This window comes from Pleuronectes platessa, chromosome 5, assembly GCF_947347685.1.
Source record: "Pleuronectes platessa chromosome 5, fPlePla1.1, whole genome shotgun sequence".
Classification (NCBI taxonomy): domain Eukaryota; kingdom Metazoa; phylum Chordata; class Actinopteri; order Pleuronectiformes; family Pleuronectidae; genus Pleuronectes; species Pleuronectes platessa.
Genome location: NC_070630.1, coordinates 17,054,079 through 17,076,522, shown reverse-complemented (window position 1 = coordinate 17,076,522; position 22,444 = coordinate 17,054,079). Strand labels below are relative to the sequence as shown.

Here is a 22,444-nt window from a genome sequence, read left to right as displayed (position 1 = left end):
AACCCCCTCATATAGCCTTTTCTCTGCTCCTCTCTCTTTCTCTCCTCCTTCATTCCTCCGTCTCTCTTTCCCTCTCTGACCCAGAGGGCCGTGTTCTGCCGAAATCCAATCCTCTCTCATTCTTAAACCCGCTGTTCCATTTCACTCGCATTTTGTCACACTGCGATGCACACACAATACCCGCTCCTCCCTCAATTCAACCCCTTTCTCTGTCTCGCCACACACTCACACACACTCACACACACTCACACACACACATTCAGACACAGAAGAGTGAATACACACGCATTCACAAACATTTGTAAAACTGCACAAACACAAACGCAGAAAGAAAAAAAGACTAAATTAACCTATCAATCAAATTTGATGCTCCTGGTTGGAGTCATACACAAAGACACACACGTACACACTTTACGCACCTCGCTCCCTCCCCTGCAGCTCCATGGCCATCCATCACAGCTTCACTGACTCCGCTCAACCACAACTCAGAGCCAATCACACAGAGGTTAGGGACTAACGGAGTGCTTGTGAATGTAAGTGTGTGTGTGTGTGTTTTGGAATGAGAGAGGGAACCCACATTTGCTTTGGGAACAGACACTGAGGCGTTTCATGCCTTCGAAGCCCGTTTCAGCAGAACTGAGGGAGAGGCTGAGCGGGTGGAGTGAACTGTGACTACTGATGGTATGAGGTGGAGGATTCGCACACACACACACACACACACACACACACACACACACACACACACACACACACACACACACACACACACACACACACACACACACACACACACACACACACACACACACACACACACACACACACACACTTATTGACAACTACAACTGAAGATCAGAACAATAATGACATTTATTTCATCATTTCTCTTAAGCTCTTAGTAAAATCAACAGTTACAAATATACAGTTTTATATCCCTATATTCTCCAGAACATTTTCCTTCCAGCCCCCTTGAAAAATGTCTAGATCTAGAAAATGTGAGAATGAGCATGATGACATTTCAACCACGTAATGGAGCCAAAACAGAGAATAATAAACAAAAATAATATAAATATCTCAGGGTGAAGAGGAGGTTCAGACCTGGAAAGACAAGGACATTGGGAAGTCTTTGGTGGTGAGGGCCGACACTGGTGTTGATGGGCTGAAGTCAAAAAACTTGATTTCCAAAGAATTGTTTTTACATTACAGGCCTCCTGCTCAGCCCATTTCTCGATGTTTTCCTGTTGTTGTAAATGCCTTTGACCTGAGCAATCTTCTGCTGTGTGTGTGAAAGGCAATCTCCGGCAAAATATCTGGACCCAATTTTCCTGACTTCATGTCTGAAAGCGGTTTAAAAAGAACGCAGCCCCAGTCTGTATCCACTGGTCTGGGTTCAGTCCGCAGGGCAGGCAGAGGTGCGTGACCACCTTCACCCTCTCTGAGCTGGTGTACAGAGGCAGCCAGATAGTCTCCTCTGACGCAGACGAGTTAGCAGCAGAAGCCTACGATTGAACATTAAATACACAAATTAATAGATGTATTCACAGTTGGTCTGTAATTAAAGTATTACAATGATAATTTTTGATATCGCCAAAGATCCATAAGTTAGGTTCAGCAATCTGCCGCTGACAGACAACTGAGGAATGTATCAGTGTATCCAGTTGTGCAGAAATCTCAGTTTTGAATAACCAATAATTATTTCATACACTGTTACACAATCTAGTGCAGAGATGATCAGTCGAATAATTGATTTGTCAATTTACAGAAAACTACTGGGCAACTCCTTTGGTTATTGATACATTATTTGAGGCCTGAGTGCATTTTTCTCCCTGTAACTTGGTGCAAACTAGATCTGGATCTAGTGGATTTAAATGGGGACAGTTGGGCCTTGGCAGAGGTATGCACAATTATTATCTAATGTAATAGTTAGTTGCCACCTGACTGATGTGCTGATGTTTTAAACACAATTACATACCTGTGGAACCCAGGCCATGTAGCAGGGCGGCACCGCTGACACACTGGGAGAATTGTGTTGATTCTCACAAAGACGGACACCATCAAAACTACAGCCCTCCAACTGCAGACCTCCAACCTTAAAACAAGAAGAGAGAGAGAGAGAGAGAGAGAGATTAGGTGAGAGGAGGAGAGGGCGACAGGCGGACACACTTCGCTGTCGCCAGTGAAACCAGTCCAGTGACTCAGGGATTTTCCACAGTGGGCCAGACAAAAAAAAAAAAAGAGGGAACTCTGGCATCAAGACAGATAAAAACAAGTGACGACTAAATCACCATAATCTGAGGGAGAGAAGACGAAAGAGGGAGCGAGAGGCAAATTCGGGAAAAGCTGCATTGTGTTTGTGTGTGTGTGTGTGAGTGTGTGTGAGTGTGTGTGTGTTCATAGAAGAGAGCTTGTCGCCTCTAAACAATTATCTCCTTTCTCTTCCAGTGTCAGATGTCTGAGTGTTTCCCTTCCCGCCCTGCAGCTGCAGCCTCTCTCTAAGCACCCACACCCTTCGCCTCTCTCTCTCTCTCTCTATTTGTATGTTTAAAGTTCACGTCAAGTCGTGCCCAGTTTTATTGGCTCGACTAAAAATGAAACAATATCCTTGGAGTATTTAAATTGCAGACGATTAATTATATCACCCTCAAATCAGAGCCCGAAAGGCAAAGAAATGAAGAGCGGGAGTGGGTTAGTGCAGTGTGTATGAGCTCCCACTTCTTTAATTGTAGGAATTTCTGTCTGTCAAATGGATCAAAAAGCAACAAGGAAGCAGAGATTACATCTGTCAGAGGCAGCAGACTCTCTAATGGATGTGCTGAAAACTTTTCTTTCTTTCTTTCTCAATCTCTTCTCCATTCTTTCAGTGTCAGCCTTCTCATCTGGATCCATATACTATTCCAACAGTGTTATATAACCTGGGTCAAGGTCTTTATCTTTCTGTTTGTTAGCAGGATTATGCAAAACCCACTGGACAGATAACCATGACATTTGGTGTAATGATGCAGTGTGGGTCAAGGAGGAACCCACTGGATATTGGTGCAGATCAATGATCCCCCCCACACTTTCTTTTATTTGTTCAAAACTCATTACTCATGAACTTTGATGAAAAAAATGAGGCATTTTTAAAAGACATTTATGAGTGGATGGAATAAAAATCTGGATTTAACTGTGGCTTCATGAGGGGACTGTTAGGCCTTGGCAGAGGTATGCAGTCTGCTGAGTGCTATTCTAGTTACATTATATTTATCACTCAAGCTGCTTTCAGACATGCACTGAACTCCGGAGATCCTCCTGACGGGAGTGTGTGAGAACGCAAATGTCCGACTTATAGCCTCCGGACTTTCTGAAGACTTTCTCTGGCTAGCTTCTGAGTTAAAAGGTCCAAAGAAACTTCAGAGGAGCTGATGTGAGAACACAGCAGGAGATCCCCCGCAGGATTCACCTTGAGCGAATAAGGGGAGTGATTTAAGTTTCTAACACAAAAAAATTTAAATCAAATATCTCAGGATGGAAAAGAAAAGCAACGCGGGTTGAAGATCTTCAGAGGTCATGTCTGAAAACGGCTTCAGTTCCAGTCAATATGCTTCAACTGTCTGTAAACATGATCTGTGGCTTGGGTGGTAATTGTACCTTCACTTGCAGTTTGGCCTGTGCAATGGGACTCCTCCATGTTGAGACAAACACCAAACTATCCATTGAACAACCCATGGACCTAAAAACCAAAAAGATGTGGTTAACTTCAGCATTCATGCTCTTTACGTCTCTGAAGTGTGTTCAGACTCACATGCAGAGTAACGCCTGCAGTTTCAGTGTTACCTGGCTGTTTCCTGTCTCAGGGCATTGAGGAAGGTATCAGGGTGGAAGAGCTCAGACAGGTCCAGGGTGTCTGAAAGAAGAGCTTGTCGACCTGCACGCTCCACCCAACTCTGTGCGGACAAACGTACACAGACAGACACACAAAGTATTGTACCAAAAGAAAATAAGCACTCAAAGAAAACATAGAAATTGGGAATAAGTCATTTTTAGGCAGGAGTTAGGTGGAACATTTAGAGGGTCTGTTAAAGATAATGAGAATAAACACAATTATCCTCATCTGACACAAATAGAGTCGACTCTGTTTGGTTACAGAAAATACACACAGTTGATGTTTGTGCTGTATTAAACTCTTTAAAGTTACGTAGAGGATGTGATATGTCAGTGCTGATATCGGAGTCAGTGTGTACTTGAGAAATTAAAAAAAAGAGTTCTGAATTCTGCATGCAAAACTTAAAGCCAATAAAATGTGTAACAAGTGTATAATTTCCTCTCGTCCTTTGATCACCGCAGCAACAAGCTGATAACACTGGAACCCACACACAAAAGGGCTTTCCTGATTTGTAACAAGAACATGAGGGCCATTTACCTTTTAACACTAAATTCTAATCAGTTCACCTTTAAGTACAAGCGAACAATTTAGCTACATTTGAAGAAATTTCCTATTAGTATTCTGGACATATCCTGTTCAAAAACAACAAACAAAAAATACAATCACTGGTGCAGAAGCAAAGAACACAAACATGAGAAGTGAATCTGAATGACTCTGGACAGGAGCCCTCTATGTCTCTTAGTGTTGATCCATTTTCCCTTATTCAGCATCATCTGCTTTGAACAGGTGCACAGCCTCTCTCTGTGTCACTGCAGAAACGAGTTACGTTCAATAAAAAACGCTCACGACTTCAGGTGAAATAACTCACTAAGAGATCTGCTATTATTTTGTATTTTGTTCTTTTTCTCTGGAGCACCACAACTGATATCACTGCCCTGATGACACTTGCAGCTGACAACACTGAGACAGATGGAGGCATATTTAAGCTGCGAGGATTTACCTAAGATTCAGGTTCTTTCCTGGGCCCTGTTTTGCAGTTACTATTTGAATGTGTAGTTTTGTCTGAATCACCATAGAAACTGGAGGGAGTTGGAGGTCAGGTGAGGTAAATTGCTGACAAATAAGGGCAGAGTGAGAAAACAACTGATCCTATCGCCTCTTTAAATGCAGTCAGTTTTAGTACAGTGTCAGTCGGCACTGGCTTTATGCATCACTTGGGTTGAACATTATACCAAGGAAATAATAAGCATAAAATGAAAACCCAAACGCACACACACACAGAGGCACAGAGTTGTAGGCAGATGTGAGTGTGCACACACCATCATTCACAGAGAAAGCTATTTGGATGGTGTGTGTAGGTATGCAGAGTGTTTACTTGCATTACTGTATGTGTGAGAGCATTTGAGTGTTTTCAAGGTCGTTCTGCAAGTCTGGGTGCAGTGCTGCACTGTTAGCTGTTTTCTTTTCCTTTTTTCTCTTCAGCAGCTCCACACAGCAGCAGCTCTGGCCGACTCCGCCTTTATTAGACTGATTAGCTTACAGGACACAGACACACTGCTAACAGAGATATCACTCAGTCCTGAGCAGACAGTTAAGGACAGTGCAGCCTCCAGAGACACGCATGAGGACAGATGGAGAGCAGGTAGACAGGTAGGCCCGCAGACAGAGAGAGGAGCGAGTGAAGACAGACGGGAGAAATACGCACAAACAGATGTGTAGGCAGGAAGGCAGACAGAGCGTGGCTCGCCCACACAAATAATGAAATGCCTCAAATTCACTAATAAATAAATAATTTCTGAATGTGTGTGTGTGTGTGTGTGTGTGTGTGTGTGTGTGTGTGTGTTGTGATCTGCCAGAGCATATTGAGGAAGGCGTGCAGTCAGACACAGTGGAGAGGAGACAGAAAGTCGTTTCAGCCAGAACCTTTGTTTCCTGGCACTAGCCACAGGCTGGTACTTCCCAGAGCCTCATGATTTTATTTATGAAGTGCTTTCATAAACATTAGAATTTTTTGGTCACAGCTTTAGTAACCACATTGCCTAAATCCCTCTTAAACTATTTCAATCTGAGCCATAACTTTGAAGTAATCAATTTAATTCTGTAATACAAAATCTGTAGTCTGTGGCAAATGCAGGATGTTTTAAGACCTCTGAGGTTAAAGGTCCTATTCAGAGAATTTTATACTATAAAACGCTGTAATATTTATCACTAGTAGTGGACAAGGCTCTCAGTAGGATATAAATGCATGAAGGATTGAAATGGATCCCTCAATCAGGATACTAATGCTGATTAGAAAACTTTTCTTAAAGCTTCTTCCCAAGGGCATCTGGGTTTTGTAACAATCACTAAAAATGCAGAAATGTAGTTGCTGCAAGTGAACAGATATTTCACAGTAAGTATGTTATTGGTGTGGAGATGCCTGATAAAAGCAGGCCTGTGTGAATGTCAGTGCCTGAATGTACCTGAATGGCGACAGCCCGTGTTACCACAGCTCTGAGGTATAGCATTGGCTCCTCTGGTCCCTCCCATTTGTTCTGCCATGTTGAAGGACACTGAAACACAAACAGGCACAAACAACAGGAATAAATATATACTGAGAGCCATTATGGAGATTTACAAACTCAAAAAATTAAGTGTCAGCAAGAAAGCAAGTAAACCCTGTTTTCTCTGCTGTTGAGATTCGGTTAGTGATGTCGGGCTGCTGTGTGGTAACATGCATCTGTCCCAGAGAGCCACAGTGAACAGGACAACCACTTTAAAGGGAAACAGCTGTTTAAAAAGTTACTACATTTTTACTGCTGCTTGATTTGTGCCTTGGTTAATTCTTTTTTTAAAACAGTCACTAAACTGGAAGGGTGCATTGTTCAACCGAGGTAAAAACCCTACCTCGCCCTATCCAAGCAGTTTTTCTCATAAATTATCGCCATGCACAAATTTTTCCTGCGTGCTGTGAGCAGAACCATTTAAAGTATTATTTGCAGCAGGCTCGCTCGGGCTCTCCTGCTATTGTCCATAAAGTTTTTACTGTCCACGCAAACAGTCAGACCTCATGGTTTCACCTGCAGTTGCCCATATACCCACAAGTGATAGATTTAATGATTTCTTTGGGAACTTCTGCAGAGAAAGTGAAAATAAAATCTTTAGATCTACTCTTAAATTGAATCAGTTCTTCCTTGGGTCATGTTCCACTCCCCCACAAACTTCCATGCAGATTGGTTCAGTGAGTTTTGTGTAATCTTGCCAACTAACAAACCATCAAAGGCTGATGAGAACATATCATCCTTGGTAGAGGTAATTTAGTGATGCCCTGATAGTGAAGTGTGGAATGTGAATAACATGTGACCTCAACTTGACCCGTACCAATGGTGCATGTCATCCCCTTCTCCACCCTGGTTTCCTGTCCCCTCGAACACACAAACAGATAACAAGCACAACGCTGGAGCCTGGGAACTCATTCCATAAATACATTTAAACACAGTACTGTGTCGTAACCTAGGAGACCAAACACTGTGGTCTCGCTCAGACATAAGTGACAAATGCAATTTGTGTGTGTAGGTGGCAAAAGAACACAACCCCGAGGAGACAAACTCGGAGAAAGTTGGTCTGTGTTGCTTTCTCGGTTAAACACTGATCTAAGAGTTGCCTTTCACACACTTTTAGACACACACACGCACACACACCGGCACACACACACACACACACACACACGCAGTGGGAGACCAAAGATTGGGAATTTTGATGTGATATTCAAGATTTAAGTCATAATGAAACTAATAGGGAATTGATATGTCTCTCAGCTGTGAGTCAACCATTCAGTCAGTCTCCAGCTGTGTGTCTGTGTGTGTGTAACACTTTAGTGTGTGAGGAGATAACCATGAAGGGTTATATTGTGTTGCTGAAATGTCTATGGTTGAAATACCAATGTCTACTCATGATAGGTTAGACAAGTTAATAATGACAGAAATCTCTATAATTACCGCCCTGCAGTTGTTTGCCTCTGACAACCAGTGCAGTTTCAGTCTACACATTTTTCTTCCCAGACTCATATGAGTTCACCATGATCTTTGATCTTGAACCACTGAAACTTAATCAGCTAATCTTTGAATCCAAGATTTGAAGCTATTCCCTAAAGACAGAGTTGAGACAAAAATGTGTTTTATGAGGTCACCGTGACCAAGGTGTTTGACCTCTCAACACCAAATTCTAATCACTTTAGTTCAAGAGAACATTTGTACAAAATATGAAGAATTCTCTTAAGATATCTTATTCACAAGAATGGGATGGATGGTTGCGACCCAAAAACAATGACTCAGAAAATAGTGACAGAGGACCCATTGAAAATATACCAATTACAATATTAATATATATGTTTCAAACTAATATTTAATTTGATGATGTTTTACTAATTCCAGCTGTATTTGATGGAAGCTAAACCTTTTATGGCTTCAGAGTAGATATAGCATCTGCGAACACTCGTTCAAAATATGGTTTGCTGGCAAACTAAAGTTTTGTGATAACAAGACTCCTCTGACCACTTCTTACTTCTGATCCTCAGTTTGCATGAGATATAATTAGTGATATAATTAATCCAATTGGCACAAAAATGTTCACTGATGCCAGAGAATGCTCAAACTTTGATCAAAGAGCCATCCCTGCATCGGTCACCATGTCTTCATATTAATGATCTTTCCACTGACTAAAGGCTGTGCTGATATATATTTCTGTTATGTGGCGCTGCTTACCTCTCTCTGATGCTTGGGTAGTTTCCAAGTATCTAATTATTTTTTACTGCACAGTTGAGGACAGGGGCAATGGAGCTGATCCCTCCAGAGTAGTGCCTGCCACACTTTTACAATATTATAACTCCAAGAGGTTCATTTTTCCAAATGTACATTATAAATCACATCAGCAGCTCTTTCTGTTCCTCTTCTCTGATTGAAACCAGGCTAATCAGTAATGCTTAGTTAAATCAACATCACGTGATATCATATATGTCAGCAGATGTCTATATGTAATCAAATTCTAAATACACAGCCTCGTCTAGAGAACAAATGTCAGACTGTATGAGATTCAATGGTAGAGCCGAGGGAATCCATTCAAATTCTGTGTTCCAGATAGATAAACTTTCCTCATGCAAAGTACCAGGAAAATCACAATGTCGCATTATGATTCAGTGCAATGTACTTTGAAATATTACTTGCATCACAGAAACAGGCTGACACACACACACCAAACCAAAATGATCATAATGCAATTTTACTTTAACAACATTTAATGTGAGTTTTCACATTGAACTGGAGGGAATACTCCAATAAAAAAAGGTAATGCCCTTTTTCTCAATTCAAATATACAATAGATTTTAAACGTAAAAAAGTATTTAATTTTGGAAAAAAAAAATAAAGACTGTAAATTAGGTCATTCTTGTTAACTAATCTTCTTTTCATGATTTCCCTCTGATAGCCCCTAATTTATTGTTCGGTTAGAAAAGTGAGCTCTAGTTTGTCCTTTCAGGATTTGAAATCTGGACAGGATTGGAATGTTATTTCAGATTGTTGTCTTCAACAATTTCCAGTTTCGGAACATGTGAGATATACTAGTCTTGAACTGCCTGTTTAAAATTAAAACATAAGAGTCTGATGAGTCTTGAGTAAAATGTCCTCCTTAGAATACCTATATGATTTATGTATTTAAAAAGTTCAAATATTTATTGTGGCTGCAAAAATATGTCAACTATGATGGATACTGGAGAATGGTATTGTTGTAAAATGTGCAATGTTGCATTCTGACACACAGAAGCATTAGGCAAGAGGAGAGCTTTACTCTTTTCTAATGCATATTAGTGTTGGAAAATAAAGAGTCTCCTGGCATAGCACTGATAAACTCATACAAATATAATACGAAAGAACAATTTTAACAACCGAGTCAGGATAAATTTACATTACCAAAATAGTATTCAAATACAATTTTGGTTGCTTCGTTTCACTTTGTCCCTGTGAGGTCTCTTCTTCCTAAGTGAGGAGAAAGTGGCCTCTATCAGAGCCACAAAGCACATGCGTTTTTAAACTGTGCTGCTAGTTAACTTAGTTTGTGTTAAGGATTTGGTGGTTTGGCAAAACGTACAGAGCATCATCAAAGATAAGAGCTGTTGCAGCTTTTTCCAAGGTTACGTGATGTTTTCAACCAATGATTTAATATATTATTAATACTGTGATTTGCAGAAATATTAAATATCTGGAAGACGCTAACTTTCAGCCTGAACTAATGTTTATGTTCCATTATTAATCATCTTAATTTATAAAAAGTTAAAGTTGTACTGAACTTAAAAAAACACTTGCTTGATTATCAAGCTCATTGAAATGCAGTATTTTGACTAAGCCCAACACAGAGAGAGGGAATAATTTAAAATGGATCATAGACATGGTCATTAAGGAGAGAAGCTGTGCTCACTACGTTGGGTTATGGGAAGTGTTTCATCAGATGAATCCAATGGGGGAAAGAGGAAATAAGAGCTCATCTGTTTTATATACTGGGCTGTTACCTAGGTCAGCCAAACTGCACTACAAGGTTTCCTCATTTGTGGAAACTCATAACAGATGGACACTTAACGCAGAAATATGGAAATCATACATTTTTTGTATCTCCTTTGGTTGATGTGAGTCCACTGGGTTCACTGTGACAGTGGGTTCTGATTTAATGTGGTGGGTATAGAGTTGATGAGAGTGACTGTATGGTTGTGGTGTTATTTTGTAAAAACATAATTATTTCTGTTTTTGTTTAGTTTCACTCATGAATAATTTCCTTTAATTTAAATCATTATGGTGGATTATATTTTGGTGAACTGCATTTATCTGTTACATAGGTCAAGCAGGTTATGTTTTCACCCTCTTCTGTCTGTTTGTTTATTTATTTGACAGCATGAGGACTCAAAAACTACTAAAATGTATTGACACCAAACATGGTTGAGGGGTGGAGCCTGAGCCTGGGCGTAATCCAATAAATGTACACTTCAGATCGGGTTTAATTAGCAGATAAAGTGTTATCTTTACCACTTTCCTAAGTGTATCAATTTTCTTCAAATCAGATATATTTATGCGGATCAGGATTTATGGGTGAAATTTTTGTTGATCCACAGAATAGTCCTGATTCTGAGGAAGGAAATTTTGGCCTTGGTTGAGTTGATATTTTGCATATAATGTCAATATCAAGTTACATAATTGATTTTGCAGACGGACACAGTAAGGCAGTGAATAAGTGGTTGAAAGTCAATCTCCCTGTTTAACTTTATTTTCACAATTTGATATAAGATATCAAATGTTTCCCACTTTATATACTACAGACACAAAGCAGCATGTTTATATTTTCAGCGGCTCTCTCTTCTCACCTCTTGATTGAGCAAGGCAGTGGCCAGTTTCTGGACTTCAGGAGTCAGCAGCTGCGTCCCTCTGATGACCTTGCTCAGTGCAGCCAGGGATTTGTGGATACTCTGTGAAAACACTTGCATATTATTTCATATTCTATGGCAAAGTTTGAGGGGATGTGTAGCTGCAGAGTCATTAATCATAGGATTGCTGAGTTGTCGTTCCCATGAATAAATGTCTGATATACTGTAATTGTGGCATGAGATGTAGTTAGTAATCTTTGTTATTAAATATTAAAAAAAACGTTTTTAGAGATTCTTGAACCAGAAGAAAAATCACTCATATGCAATGGTATGTAAATCACTATATCAAAACTATAATACAGTAATGTTTAGGCCTTTTTCATTATGACAATGTACATTTGAGATTCCTATGATAACAGTCACATACACTATGTTATATGCTCATACAAAAGCATATTACAGAATAAGGTGATTTACATAATCTGGCCTTTTATGATTCACACTCATCTCCTGCATCTTCATGAAGCAAAGCACACTTTCCATCGCTCTTACCATTTTTATAAATCTATCTCATTTATATTACAAGGTACACACTATTATATTTGATGACAGCCACTGATGGTTAGTGAGCATAACCCACAAATAATTAACTGTTTATAATATCATTTTTATAATTCAAAATTATACAATCCTACAAATCTAAAGAAGATTTATTTTTAGCAAACCTGGACCAAGCGGATGGCATTGAACTGCTCCAGAGCAATGAACGACAAGACTGGTGACCCATGACTCTCTGCAGGCAGAGCCACCTTCTGATGGATCAGTGTAGAGCCCTGATAGAAGGACAAGAGACACAGAGCACATTAGCCCCATGACAGAAGATCAAATAGATAGAATAGAAACATACAGTGGATAGACAGAGTAGATACTGTATGATGATGGACAGAGAGGGCCAGCGAGAGATATGAAACTGTTATGTTAAAATACATAATCTTACAAGACCGACACTGAATTTTAATAAGGGAGAACATTTATTTGACTCAAGAAACATGAATACTGTACTTGGTCCTTTCACAACAAGAATATGTAACCAAACAGGAAACTGTTTCTCTCTGTCTCCAGAGTAAACAGAGAGGACAATTTGTTCACATTAGTTACCACAGATAGCTACTGTAGGTACACCAAGTGCTTATGAAACCAGAGGAACACGAATGTCGATATTTTGTTGTATTATGTTGCAGATATCACACTCTGTACTGGCACCCTATTTTGTTTTTCCCACACAAATGCTCAGCAAGAGGCAAAGGAGGAAGAAGGGGGAGAGGAATGGTGGGTCTGGATAGAGGAGTGGAGACAATGGAAAGTGAGAGATGAATAAGACGTGAAAAAAAGCTGCTGGGGTGTTATTCAGCTTGTCTACGGCTCTGCTGTTGTCTCTATTCAAAAATGTGACTAAACAGCCAAATAAACACTTTCTGCTGTCTCATGAGTCTCGCTTCCATCCAGACTGAATACAGATTTACCAAAATAAATACAATAATTTCTCTATACACAGTTTATACACACACACACACGCACACAAATGCATCCAGAAAAATACAGCAGGTCATATACACATACATACGGTGTATACAGTATTACAGACTGTATATAAAAATGGACAGCATGGACAGCATGACTGCTCCCCAGAGGTAAAAGAAAAGCATTTTGATTGCCACCTGGTGGCTGGCTGCAGTAGAGGTCATAGACCCTCCTCCTTCATGTTAGTGGATGGGACATGGACCAAACTAAAGTAAAAGTAAAAATCTAATTGTTTATCAGGGATGGTTTCTGTCATTTTAGTTTTTATCACACTGTTGTTTGTTCAAGTGTTTTTCTTTCCCGATAAAGATTCGAAAAACAGGGTTACATTTTTGACCTGAGTATGGTCAAACTTCTGTTTTAAAAGATATTTTGCCTTCATTTCTTGAAAGCTGGAGGATATGGAGACGTGCCATCCCTCTCTACATACAGTCTATGGTACACAATCATACAGATCTGCACTGACATGAACATTTACCTTCAAAGGCTCATGATGAACATGCACAAACACGAGAGCTCAAGCTCCACATTGCGGCAAAAAATATCCATTGACAGTCCAACACGGAGTTCACTGACAACAAAGGGCCCGTTAATTGAAAGCAGCCAGACATGGATTGTGAGCTATGGGAGAGCTAGCTGGTGATTCAGTGACAACCGTTAATCATTCGATCATTCCCCTTTCAGTAAATAGGAAATAAAACTGTGCCTGCGAGGGACTGAGAATATAAGTCGGAGAGGGGGAGAGAGAAAGAGAGGAATAGGCACACATGAGAGAGGGAAGGGAGAGCAAGAAGGTTCGTAATTTACAGCATGAGAGTGAATATAAGAGCGGCAGAGTAAGGCAACAGGAATATGGTGGCTAAATTATTTAATGTGGAGGTAGATGTCCTTTTGATTCTGAAAGGGGCTGGTCTCCAGGCAACCACACATGGTAGAGCTACGTGGCCCGAGCAAGCCAGTGACTATCGCTCCCCGTGCTCAATTAGACTCTACTAATTTCCAATTAGCTTTCACAACTTTTAATTTAGATTAGTTGCTGCTGCACGGCCAATGTAAAAACATGATTTTGCATACAAATAAAGACCCTTGTGGAACTATCAAAGAATACAAAGAAGTAAAGAGGAGGGAAAAGCATAAACACTCAGCAGGTTGGGTGAGTTGTATGACCAAATATGAGAAATTAATTTGTGATCTCCAGCAATCTTAACACAGAGAGATCTTTAAATCAGTTTAATCAATCTGTCAGGCAGGAATACTGGGACAACTAAACAATATCATTAGTTATCACAATATAATTCTAATTAAAAGCAATATACCAAAAGGCCAAAATAAATCGATGTATTGCTTATGCATTAGCATCATTGATGTACCTCAGATTTGTGAAATATTTTGCTGTTTATCAAATGTTTGTCAATGTTAAAAAACCTCCACCTTCACTCAGAAAAACCTGTAAACCTAACAGAAATATAAATGTGACATTTATCAGGTTTATTATCGATATCAACTGATATGAACCTTTTATCTTGATATCATTGTGGCCATATCGCCCAGCCCCCACATTTAGGACTGACATGATAGAGTTTGAGGTGTTGACAGCATCAGTTAATGGATTTGATCTCCAGGAATCTTAACAAAGCATTCCTGTGATTCCAATTCCAATTTCATGGCATGAGGTCAAGAGTCATGGAGGAGACACTAGGTGAACTTTATAACAGAGCATGATGAAATGAAGTTCAAATTGATAGAGAAAGCTTTGGAGAGTGGTCTGCACAATTTACATAAATGTAAGAACAGTTTGTGATCTTTCATCTTAGAGAGAGAAAGAGTTAACAAAAAATTGTTAAAAAAAATTATTAACTTACCTGATTGATTTTCTTCCACAAGTTGAGGACAGGTGAAAGTCCATTCGACCAGAGCTCCCTGTCAAACTTGGACCCAGTTGCTACTGGGCGGCTCAGGACACGCAGCTGGGAAATCACCTGTGAAAAAATCAGTTATAAACACAAGGAAATCGTCCAACTAAATAAAAGTTTTATAGACAAAAAGAGTAAATGTGTTTGTTGAATGCATACTTGTAGAAAGTAGCCCCAAAATAAATCTAAATTTCCATATTGTTGACAACTTCCTTCATATAATTTAGAAAGGGATGATCATAAAAATATATATTTGCAACATCACACTTGCGTGAAAGCTTATGTCTTCTGTAAAGAATTATAAAATGGAATAAATAAGCACTTTTACAAATTGTAGCTAAATCTACAAATTTTACGCAAACACAAGAAAAAGTTATGATAAAAATAACTATTATCTCTTGAAACTCTGTTAACAAATATCTACATTTCTGCTGGCTACACTCTCTCACTTTTTCAGGTCTGGAAATATTAGTGTACAAAGGTCCAGAAACCAAACACATCTCCTATCAGCACCTTACACACCTTATCAAACATGCTTAGCTTTATCCAGACACAGTGAGTGTGTGCGTTTGTGCAGTTTGCGTGTGACTCTGTGTGTGTTGTGTGTGTGTGTGTGTGTGTGTGTGTGTGTGTGTGTGTGTGTGTGTGTGTGTTGCGCGGGAGGCAAAGTGTCTGATAAATGGCTTTCATTTGGTCCAGGAGAACTCTTTACTAACACCTGCTTTATCTTCTCTGCTCAGGAGGGAAAGAGTGTGTGTGTGTGTGTGTGTGTGTTCAAGTAAATGTATGCAAGTTTTTATGGAAGAGAGAGAGAGAGAGGGAGGGACAGAGAGGAAGAAAGAAAGGGGGAGGGAAGGATAAAAACAGATAGCTAATCTAGATCCTCATCCTGATGAATAAATGGGAGCAGCTGAGATGGTGATTTGAAACACATTGGGGTTCAAATGTATTTAAAGATATTAAGATTTATTCTTATCTCAACCAGTGACGACCAGGCAGTGGCTGCATTTACTGTCATAACCGACTGGAAAGTGAAATGTTCGAAGGCAATGTCGCTGTGCAAGGAGGTCCATTTAATCTCACTGGGTGCAGTCAAATGAGGCTTTCACTTTAACTCCGAGTAATCCAGGATCGTGGATCAGAGTTTTTAGTGAGAGGAATATTTCTCATGGTCTTAGTCAAGAAGATATTCAATAAAAACAAATAAAGAGCAGAGTTTTAAAGATATTTTGATGACATTTTGCCATTATGGATATAAGATAAGCATGAAATAGGGAGAGAAAACGAGGAAGATTTCTCAGCAAAGGGCAAGGCAGGAACTGAACCGGCAACTGCTGCAGGAGGCTATGTGGGCCGCCTCCACTACCACATTAGGTAATGGGCGCTAGTGAGCAGAATTTTTCTTGTTAAAAACGCAGATATTGATGCTACTATACCTAAATATATGGACTAAATATAAGCACGATGAGAGATTTATTCAAAATACACTTTATGGTTATGGTTTTCTTATTTACTTACCTTATGACAAAATGCAAATGATAGATTTCCACTTTTGAGTTTTCTACTTTTCTACTGCATGCTCATGTCACCCATCTCTAATCACAATCTCATCATCATCCCATCAGCTGTGTCCCAGGGGGGGCCTCCTTCTATGCGGCCCCTAAGAACACGAGGGCTGGGCCAAAATGAGATGGGCTGGTCTACAGAGGATTTCTGTGATCACATGACCTACACTTGTCCCGCCCTTAGTGCTGTCACAAGTGCTCTTCTGACATGGCGAAAGTTTGAATGCCCCTTTTTTAAAACGTGCACCATTAGGTATTCGGTTGCTTAGGTCTAAAACTTAAGAATTGGATGTCTCGTCACTTGCCAGCGCCATTTCCTCGGTTCGTCAAAGAAGCGCAATCAATCCCGTCATCGGAGAGAGAGAGAGAGATCCTACTGTTGGAGCCTGTGTTTCACCAGTTGGAGCAACACATTTGTTGGCCACATTTAGAGGAGATAGTCTAGTCGTGCAACTGTGATACCATCATTCTTCAATTGCAGCCTCTGTAGGATGCCGCCCCTGAATAAAGGCACAACTGGTGAGTCTGTAAGTGCAAGAGAATCCTCTCTTTATATTTCAGACCATTCTGACCTATCAATAAACTCATCATTTGTTTTGATCAAACCCAGTGATTATCCCACGGTGGTTAAGTGCCCAACCCACAAACAGCCTTTTGGGAGAGAGAAGGCCATGAAGGGGGAAATGGGGGGTGACAGAGAAAAAAAAAGCATGAAAGTGAATGACAAATTACATTCTGGGGGAGAAAGAGACAATGACATATGGGGGAGATAGGAGGAGAGACACTTGTGGGAGCTGTGTGGATGACACTAGGTTGGGGGTTCCTGTGATCAGTCGACCACACAGACAATATGAATGGACCTAAATGCATTAACACCCACACAGGGACTACACACACAAGCTGTAATGTTTTGTATGGTTGCTGATGATAATTACACAGGAAGACACAAAAACGACCACCATATTTTTTGTTCCATGAGCAGCTCTGTTATGAAAGCAGTGATTTCTCTCTTGTTATTCAGTAAATACTCTATGTTACATTGAGTGTGAATCATGCTAGAGACAAACAAGAGGTCGGTTGCAATAACTGAGCAGAGCAGTCAGCCGCTTTTTACTTTTCATCCTGTTCCTCTTCCATATTGTTTTTATACCTTAGATCCTTTTCTTTTGTTGCAACCCCCCCCCCCCCCCCACACACATACAATTATGGCATGGACTGAACACATTTGACATGTGTGAGACTGTTGCGTTGAGTTTCATCAGAATCTCCTGTGGCCATCAACACAAATTCGTACACATGTGCAGGCGGGCGGGCGGACACACACACACACAAATAAACACACACACACACACACACATGCACACACAGAGCATTGATCCTACGTTGCTTAGTTTCCTTGCCTCTTATCCACGGCCCCTCAAATTTCTTGTGCATAGCCCAGATTCTTTGTTCGGATTGAAACGTAATATGTAAAAGTGACATTTAGAAATTCTCTAATTCATTTTATATGACACTCATTTGAATATATACTATTCAGCTATATTAAAACAGGCTACTGGTTTTCATGCCGTTGCTGATCTGGGTATAAATCCTAGAGGTTACACGTGCTCCATTTAAACAAATCCATGTTTAAAAATCCATTCTAACCTACACATCTAACCACAACCTCTTGACCAAACACTCTCTAAACATATCATCTTTTCCATTTTGGCAGACTGTTGAATATTGCACTGTACTGTTGGATATATTATTGCTGCAGTCTACACATTTTAAAAATCGATTGACGCAACGCCACATATTGACCATAATAATATAACCTTGACAACGATAAAAGCTGACATGATCTCCACTGTGATGGATTACCCATCTGAACCTGCCTTCACGTCTCTGCAAGGTGAATTTTAGTTCGTAGTGAAGTAAATTGAAACGGATGTCTGCCTGGTATAAGGCTTTAACCTTAAATTGAAGTCCTGACCCTAAAATAAACTGCTTTCAGGTCTCCATAATGGAGGGGACTGCCGGCAACGTGACTGTGGCTATGTGGGTTTGTTTACAGGACACACACAAAGTCACACAGTCCAACACAAACACACAGACACACAAAGATAATGTCATACAGTGTAACAACAGGTTATACTGCGATCTGGTAGAATAATCACTTCTTTAATTTGAGTATTTAGGAGTAAAATTGACAGAGAATGGCGTAAAGACAGAGACTTCAGTTTTGGTAGGAACTGCTTTGACCTGACTCATTTAGTGGAGCTCTGTTTAAAGCTTTATAAATTGGAAAACACCAGTGTGTGTAGAGCAGGGGTTTTCAAACAGGGGTCCGCGGCCCCCTGGTGGTCTGCGACGGCATTGCAGGGGGTCCGCGAAATTAACTTTTAAATTTCAACAAATTTCCCGATTACTCTTGAATATCGTGAAAAATTACTAAAATAAGAAAAATATGTCTAAAATAATATAAAGGTGATGAGGGGAACCTTGAAACCGGCTTGGGGCTAGAAACTGCCAGTAGTTTTACCCTGTGCATGCATGTTAAAGGTAGATGTAGAAGAGCGGTTGACCTGGGTAGAAAAACTCTCAGGAGGTGTTGGAGATGTAGTTTGTGTGATGGGAATTTTTATTTTCCCAAAAAGAAGGCCAAAAAGGGCAGCATTATTTATGAAAATATTAATTAAAACAAAAGAGCGAAAAAACAAATACTTTGTAATGAGAAAAATGTATTGGCATAATAGCCAAAACAATTAATTGCAATAACAGTCAACTTTACCACGTTTGCTGGTTGAGAAACAATTTCTTAGGAGAGTTATAACACTTATGTCTATCGAGTAGCAGTTCTCCCAACAGAATGAAAGGACAAGCTTAAATCGGGCCTAAGCACGCCCCTACAATTGGCACAAACCATGATTGTTATTGATCACCGTTACATTAACGTTCTCTCAACATGTCAGCTACATGCCCATACATTTAAGTCATGAACGTTATATATTGATGTACATATGGTTCTGAGATGCAGTACAACTACAAACAAGATTTTTCTAGAATTGTTAAGTAGATATGTCTACATTTGTTTAGGTTTCTAAATAAAACCAACATGAAAAACCAAATGTTAAAACTTCCTTCTATCCACATGCAGGCACTCACACACATACATGTAGGCACGCGTGCGTAGGCACATCAGTGGGCCGCAGATTACTTTCTAGTCAGAATGGTGGTTCCCTGGACAAAACCAGTTGAAAACCCCTGGTGTAGAGGGCAGCTTCACTTGCTGATGCACATGGTGAGCCAGTTTAACTTAATAGGCCTTATTCTGACCTGTTCTGAAATATCTGATCACACCAGGTTTCAAAATGCGTCCTGAATGTGACTCTTGTGACCAAATCTCACTTCCCTGCTCTGTTTGCACTGTTTGAAAAGGTCAAATGATGTTGATTTTAACCAGTCGGACTTTACAGATGTGTCCGTTGTCACTATGTGTGTGTATATGTGTGTGTATGCGAGCTGAGTGAATCAACAATGATTTGTGCAGGTGTGTGTGTGCGTGTGCAGTTGCACCTGGGAGCTGATGATTCTTTGGGAAGATCTCTCTATGTTGGCAGGCAGACCAAAGAATGCAGGCCTGTCGTCCTCTGGGAGATGCTCTATCATGCTGCGGTAGTCCTGAGAAGACACGCAGACACATGCAGGTTCACACACAGAGATGTTTAGGTTTAGTAACATAGATACGAAGAGTAAGAGATAGGGTTAGAGATGTAAATATGATGTCATGGTTCTCAGACAATAGACAACTTTACAAAAGTTTTAAATTCCAATGCATAATATGCTACAGACCTGCAGGTAGTTTGGTATCATCTTTAATTAGTTGTGTTGTTAGATCCTTATTTTGTCAAAAACATTCCCTTGGCACAACCAAAGACTACATTTCCAAAATATAGATTTTCATTTAGACTTATTTAAAAAACGATCTCTCAGTGGCTGTACAGTATGCTAACATACTCTTAATAGGACTCCAATGACCAGGCATCTGATAAACTGTTGTAGGTATATATGCCCACATATTACTTAAGTCTATATTAGGCTACATTCACAGAATATAAACAATATGCACAACAATACAAAAGTGACACAAATCGCGGGAAAGAAATCACATTTATTTGTAGTGGATACTTTATAAACTCACTTAAAATGAATCTATCACAAGACAGGCTAATGCAATTTCGATACAATGCAGAACACAAACACTAAATCCAGTCGGTGGGGAGCTTTAATTGATTACCATTTTCCTTTTGGCCAATGCACTTGGGACTATTAGGGTGTGCATGCAAGACATTGCACCTTAACTATTCAGTATAACAAGAGAGTAGTGTTTGTGTTTGCCTCTGTATCTAGAATTAATTCCTCTAACATGTTTGGGAGCCCTACGACATATCTGCCTGCAACGCTTAATAAGGTTTGTTGCTTTCCAACTGTGTGTTACGCCACTGTGTCATCCTGACAACCTACCAATATGCTGCAAGAAGCTGGGAGGCTGATCTGAGGTGGAAGGAAACGCGTTCCTCCGCTGCTCTTCCTCTGAGCAGCTGAGGAGGAGGGTGAGAGGAGGCGTGCTGAGAAGAACTGCTCCAGGTAAGAACGTAGGATGCGGAGGTCAGAGGGGTTGTCGATGCGTCCGCCGTAGATGGCACTCTCCAGCAGGCCGTGGACAAACTCCCACTGGAAAGATTTACCACCTTGGAAGTACCAAGACAACACAGGTACACGTAGAAAGCTATAATCATGTGTAATGACAGAACTGTGCTAACATGCACACATGCATCCTCAGAAAGGAACAGAACAGAGGGTACGTGGGCACATATATACAACAGGCATTGAAATGCAAATGCTGACTTTTTCAGGTCATGCTCTATCACGGGAGGAGTTCATATAAGAGGTAAATGATTGACAACTCCACAGATTCCACTTTTCATTACCATGTGAGTTGTGTTGAGATGAACAATTGAGCAGTACTGTCCACTGCATTGGGATCAGTTACCAGCTCTCTTACCTTCAAAAAGACTGTCAATGATCTCAAATCCAGCGCGGAGGTCTGACATGGAAAACTCATAGAACTTAGTCCAACCCTGGCAAAAGCAGAGAGGAGGGCAAATAAATACAATTACTATACAATCATGTCACTGCTTGCATGACTGTTAACTTTAGAGTTTGAAAACCACAGAGTAACAGATGGCATTCAGAGTCAAACATTTTTTGTTCAACTTGTCATCCTTATAACAACAGTATAAGTGAAGCCTTAAATGAGCCTTAAACCATGTTCGCAATTTTTTTCTTAAGCTGTTGTCAGGCCTGCAGTCCAGAAAACATCCAGACCATTGGGTCCATTTCCAAACTGTGTCTTTCACATATGAACAATGCAGCCCAAGGTCCTCTGGGTCGGACGCGCTTATGAAGTCACTAGTTTTTGTTCCGAGCACATTGACATGTGAATCCCTTATCACCATACATCTGTATTGTTTTATTCAGTGTTGCATTCCTCACATGTCAGGAATGTCAATGCGCCTACTTGCTCACTGTGAGTTCTCTGGGCAAAATCCTCTTGTATTATTATAGGTGAATATCCAGTATTCAGTGCATGTCTGAAAACAGTTTATCTTGGAGTACACAGACCTGGGAAAGTAAAGGTACCTGTATACTGTTAAGTCTAGAATGTGTTGTTATTTGGCTTATCATTCAAACTGATGAAATGCAGTGGCTCTCGTTTCCAGGATAAATATCCATCAGCAATAGTACATTCACACATATTTACTTGATCTCAAATGTAACAGTTCAAGAAAAATAATGACACCTTTCAGAAACCTAGTGCAACCAATCATTTTTTATAAAGTCCCAAAATAATTATGCATAAATTGTTTAAGGGGAAAACTACTGAGGACTACTGCATATTAACAACTAATTACCATTAGATTACCATTCACTGTCTTTATCTTTAATGCATCTAGTCAGCACTGAAATTCAAACGTATCCTTGTGTTTGTGCCTGTACATAGCACTGACCACTTGTGATTAGATCACTCAGGATGAATGTAACAGTAATACCAGGTCTGAACCTTTAAATTAAGTTTGTTTTACACAGGCATACAAAA

The 22,444-nt window shown here is 40.0% G+C and overlaps 1 protein-coding gene across 1 annotated transcript in view; it reads right to left on the bottom strand.

The window, feature by feature from the left end:
• Window positions 1–852: 852 nt before the first annotated feature.
• The window catches only part of LOC128440342 (cytoplasmic dynein 2 heavy chain 1), a 104,036-nt gene continuing 82,444 nt past the window's right edge, over window positions 853–22,444 (bottom strand). The window contains exons 86-96 of the mRNA XM_053423031.1: window positions 21,350–21,425; window positions 20,809–21,035; window positions 19,861–19,965; window positions 14,687–14,803; window positions 11,969–12,076; window positions 11,244–11,345; window positions 6,325–6,414; window positions 3,814–3,923; window positions 3,628–3,709; window positions 1,973–2,089; window positions 853–1,499 (exon numbers count right to left, since the gene is read on the bottom strand). Of these exons, the coding sequence (XP_053279006.1) occupies window positions 1,332–1,499; window positions 1,973–2,089; window positions 3,628–3,709; window positions 3,814–3,923; window positions 6,325–6,414; window positions 11,244–11,345; window positions 11,969–12,076; window positions 14,687–14,803; window positions 19,861–19,965; window positions 20,809–21,035; window positions 21,350–21,425 (1,302 nt within the window). The 3' untranslated portion in view covers window positions 853–1,331. The remainder of the gene's footprint in view (window positions 1,500–1,972; window positions 2,090–3,627; window positions 3,710–3,813; window positions 3,924–6,324; window positions 6,415–11,243; window positions 11,346–11,968; window positions 12,077–14,686; window positions 14,804–19,860; window positions 19,966–20,808; window positions 21,036–21,349; window positions 21,426–22,444) is intronic.